Source organism: Fulmarus glacialis, unplaced genomic scaffold (genome assembly GCF_000690835.1).
Source record: "Fulmarus glacialis isolate BGI_N327 unplaced genomic scaffold, ASM69083v1 scaffold33343, whole genome shotgun sequence".
Classification (NCBI taxonomy): Eukaryota; Metazoa; Chordata; class Aves; order Procellariiformes; family Procellariidae; genus Fulmarus; species Fulmarus glacialis.
Genome location: NW_009202868.1, coordinates 404 through 3,295, shown reverse-complemented (window position 1 = coordinate 3,295; position 2,892 = coordinate 404). Strand labels below are relative to the sequence as shown.

Sequence of the window (2,892 nt, the reverse complement as noted above, 5' to 3'; positions counted from 1 at the left end):
GGGGTAGAGGGTTTGAAGACCCCAACGTTTGGGTGGTGGGATCTCCTGGCTTGCCTCATTGGGCTCCCTTGTTGATTGGGGAAGGGTCCACCTTGCCTGATGGCATCTCGCCCCCACCCCAGGACAACTTTGGCTACGACCTGCCGGCGGTGGAGGCCGCCATGAAGAAGCACGAGGCCATCGAGGCCGACATCTCCTCCTACCAAGAGCGCATCCAGGTGGTGGTGGAGCTTGCCCTGGAGATGGAGTCTGAGGGCTACTATGACACCAAGCGTATCAGCGCCCAGAAGGACAACATCCTTCGGCAGTGGGGGCTGTTGACCGAGCTGGTCCGCGCCCGCCGTGCCCGCCTTGAGCAGAACCTGGCCCTGCAGAAGATCTTCCAGGAGATGGTCTACATGATTGACTGGATGGAGGAGATGCAGGTAGAGCTGGGGACATGGCAAGTACCGGGTATCCCCATGGAGGATACGGTGGGCAGCTCTGGACCCTGTGGTCTTCTTCCCCTTCCCCAGGTGCTGCTGGTCTCCAAGGATTTGGGGAAACATCTTCTGGAGGTTGAGGATCTCCTGCAGAAACACGGGCTGCTGGAGGCCGACATCTCCGCCCAGACCGAACGGGTGCAGGCGCTCAACGTCGCCGCACTCAAGTTCTCAGAGCTGGAAGGTAACGTGGGGCACCGGGACGGGTACCACAAAGACCGGGAGATGCTTGGCCTTGGGAGGGGTCAACCAAGATCTTCAGGATGCTGTAGACCATCTGGTTCTCTTGCATCAGGCTACCAACCCTGCGACCCCCAGATCATCTGCAACCGGGTCAACCACGTCCAGACGTGCCTGGAGGAACTGGGAGAGCTGGCGGGCAAGAGACGCAAGGAGCTGGAGGACTCCCGCCAGCTCTGGGCCTTCTTCCAGGAGGTGGAGGAGGCCGAAGCATGGATCCGTGAGAAGGAGCAGATCTTGGCCGCCAAGACGTGCGGCCGGGACCTGAGCAGCGTCTTGACGTTGACCAACAAGCACAAGAGCATGTTGGGTGAGCTGGGGAGTCGACGGGCGCTGTTGCACCAGACTATGAAGAAAGGCGAGCAGATCTTGGCCAAGAAACGCTTCAGCCCCGGTGGGATCCAGGAGAAGATGCGGGAGGTTCGCCTCCGGTGGAAGAAGCTGGAGGAGGTGACGGGGTTGCACCAACAGCGGTTGCAGGAGGCCCTCAACTTCTTCCAGTTCAGCGCCGAGACGGACGATTTGGTGGCCTGGTTGCAGGACACCTACCGCATCGTCTCCAGCGATGACTTTGGTCATGACGACTATTCCACCCAAGCTCTTCTGCGGAAGCACCGAGCGGTGGTGGAAGAGGTGGAGAAGCACCGGGCTGCCGTGTTGGCCCTTCGAAAGCAGTTGGCTCTTCTGGCACCCGAACATCGTCAAGGGGTTGACGTGCAAATCCGGGTGGTGGAGGTGGAGCAGCTCTACGGGGAGGTGGCCGAGGTGGCCGTGCTGCGGCAGCAGTGGTTGCAGGACGCCTTGGCCGTCTACCGTATGTTCAGCGAGGTGCACGCCTGCGAGGTCTGGGTGGACGAGAAGGAACAGTGGTTGGAGAGGATGGTGGTGCCAGAGGAGCTGGATGAGGTTGAGGTGGTCCAGCACAGGTGTGTGGTGGGGTTGGGAACGGGACACCTGGGTCCTTTGCCCCATCGTGGATCCCACCAGCTCACATCTCCTCCCCAGGTTTGAAAGCCTGGACCAGGAGATGAACAGCGTCATGGGACGGATCTTGGATGTCAACCAGGTGGTGCAACAGTTGGTGGACGGGGGCCACCCCAGTTCGGAGGAGGTCCGCTCCTGCCAGGACCACCTCAACAGCAGGTATTGGCATGGGGAGGGGGGCAAGCTGTGGGGCCAAGCCCGTCCCAAGGGTCGGTGATGCCCGTGGTGGACCTCATCCTGCTTGGGGGCTCCTGGATGGGGGGAACCATCTGTGGGGCTGCTGGCAACGCCCAACCCTGCGGTGCTGCCAGCCTGGTGGGACGTCCCTATGGGATCCAGCTCTTTGGTGCAATGGGACAAGCCCGTCTCAAGTGTTGGTGATGGCCGAGCTGGACCCCATCCTGCTTGGGGGGCTCCTGGATGAGGGGAACCATCTGTGGGGCTGCAGGCAGACCCCAATCTGTGGTTCTCCCAGGCTGGTGGGACGTCCCTGTGGGATCCAGCTCTCCAGTGTGATGGGACAAGCCCATCCCAAGGGTCGGCGATGGCCAAGCTGGACCCCATCCTGGCGACAGTGCTGGTGCAGGGCTCCATCCTGGTCTTGTCCCACCTCCATCCCCATCCCCAGGTGGAATCGGGTGGTGGAGCTGGTGGAGCGCAAGAAGGGTCAACTCAGCTCCGTCCTGAAGATCCAAAACTACCTGCTGGAGTGCGGCGAGATGAAGGCGCAGGTGCGGGAGAAGAGAAAAGCCATCGAAGCCACGCAATCCGGCGGCGGCGACCTGGGCGGCGTGTTGGCCTTACAACGCCGCCTCTCCACCATGGAGGCGGCTCTGGTGGTCTTGGAACCTCGGTTGGTGGAACTTCAACGGGAAGGTGAAGCCTTGGCTGCCTCCCACCCTGGAAGAGCCCTGGAGATCTTGCTGCCCTTCGAGCAGATCAGCGAGGAGTGGGAAGCCCTGAAACGGGCGCTGCAAGGTTGCGAAGACTCCTTGACCGTCGCCGGTCGTTTGCAACAATTCATCCAAGACTTGGACAACTTCTTGGGTTGGTTGGTGAAGACTCAAGCGGCCGTCGCTTCCGAGGAGATACCGGATAACTTGAGCGAAGCTGAAAGGTTGTTGAACCAACACGCGGCCCTCAAGGAGGAGATCAACGGCTACGAGGAGGACTACGCCAAGATCCA

The 2,892-nt window shown here is 61.1% G+C and overlaps 1 protein-coding gene across 1 annotated transcript in view; it reads left to right on the top strand.

Annotated features, from left to right (window-relative positions):
* Nucleotides 1-84: 84 nt before the first annotated feature.
* The window catches only part of LOC104074368 (spectrin beta chain, non-erythrocytic 4-like), a gene marked incomplete at both ends in the record, with an annotated part of 2,998 nt that continues 190 nt past the window's right edge, over nt 85-2,892 (top strand). The window contains 5 exons of the mRNA XM_009574453.1: nt 85-425; nt 516-666; nt 778-1,648; nt 1,728-1,865; nt 2,335-2,890. Coding sequence (XP_009572748.1) covers nt 85-425; nt 516-666; nt 778-1,648; nt 1,728-1,865; nt 2,335-2,890 — 2,057 coding nt within the window. The remainder of the gene's footprint in view (nt 426-515; nt 667-777; nt 1,649-1,727; nt 1,866-2,334; nt 2,891-2,892) is intronic.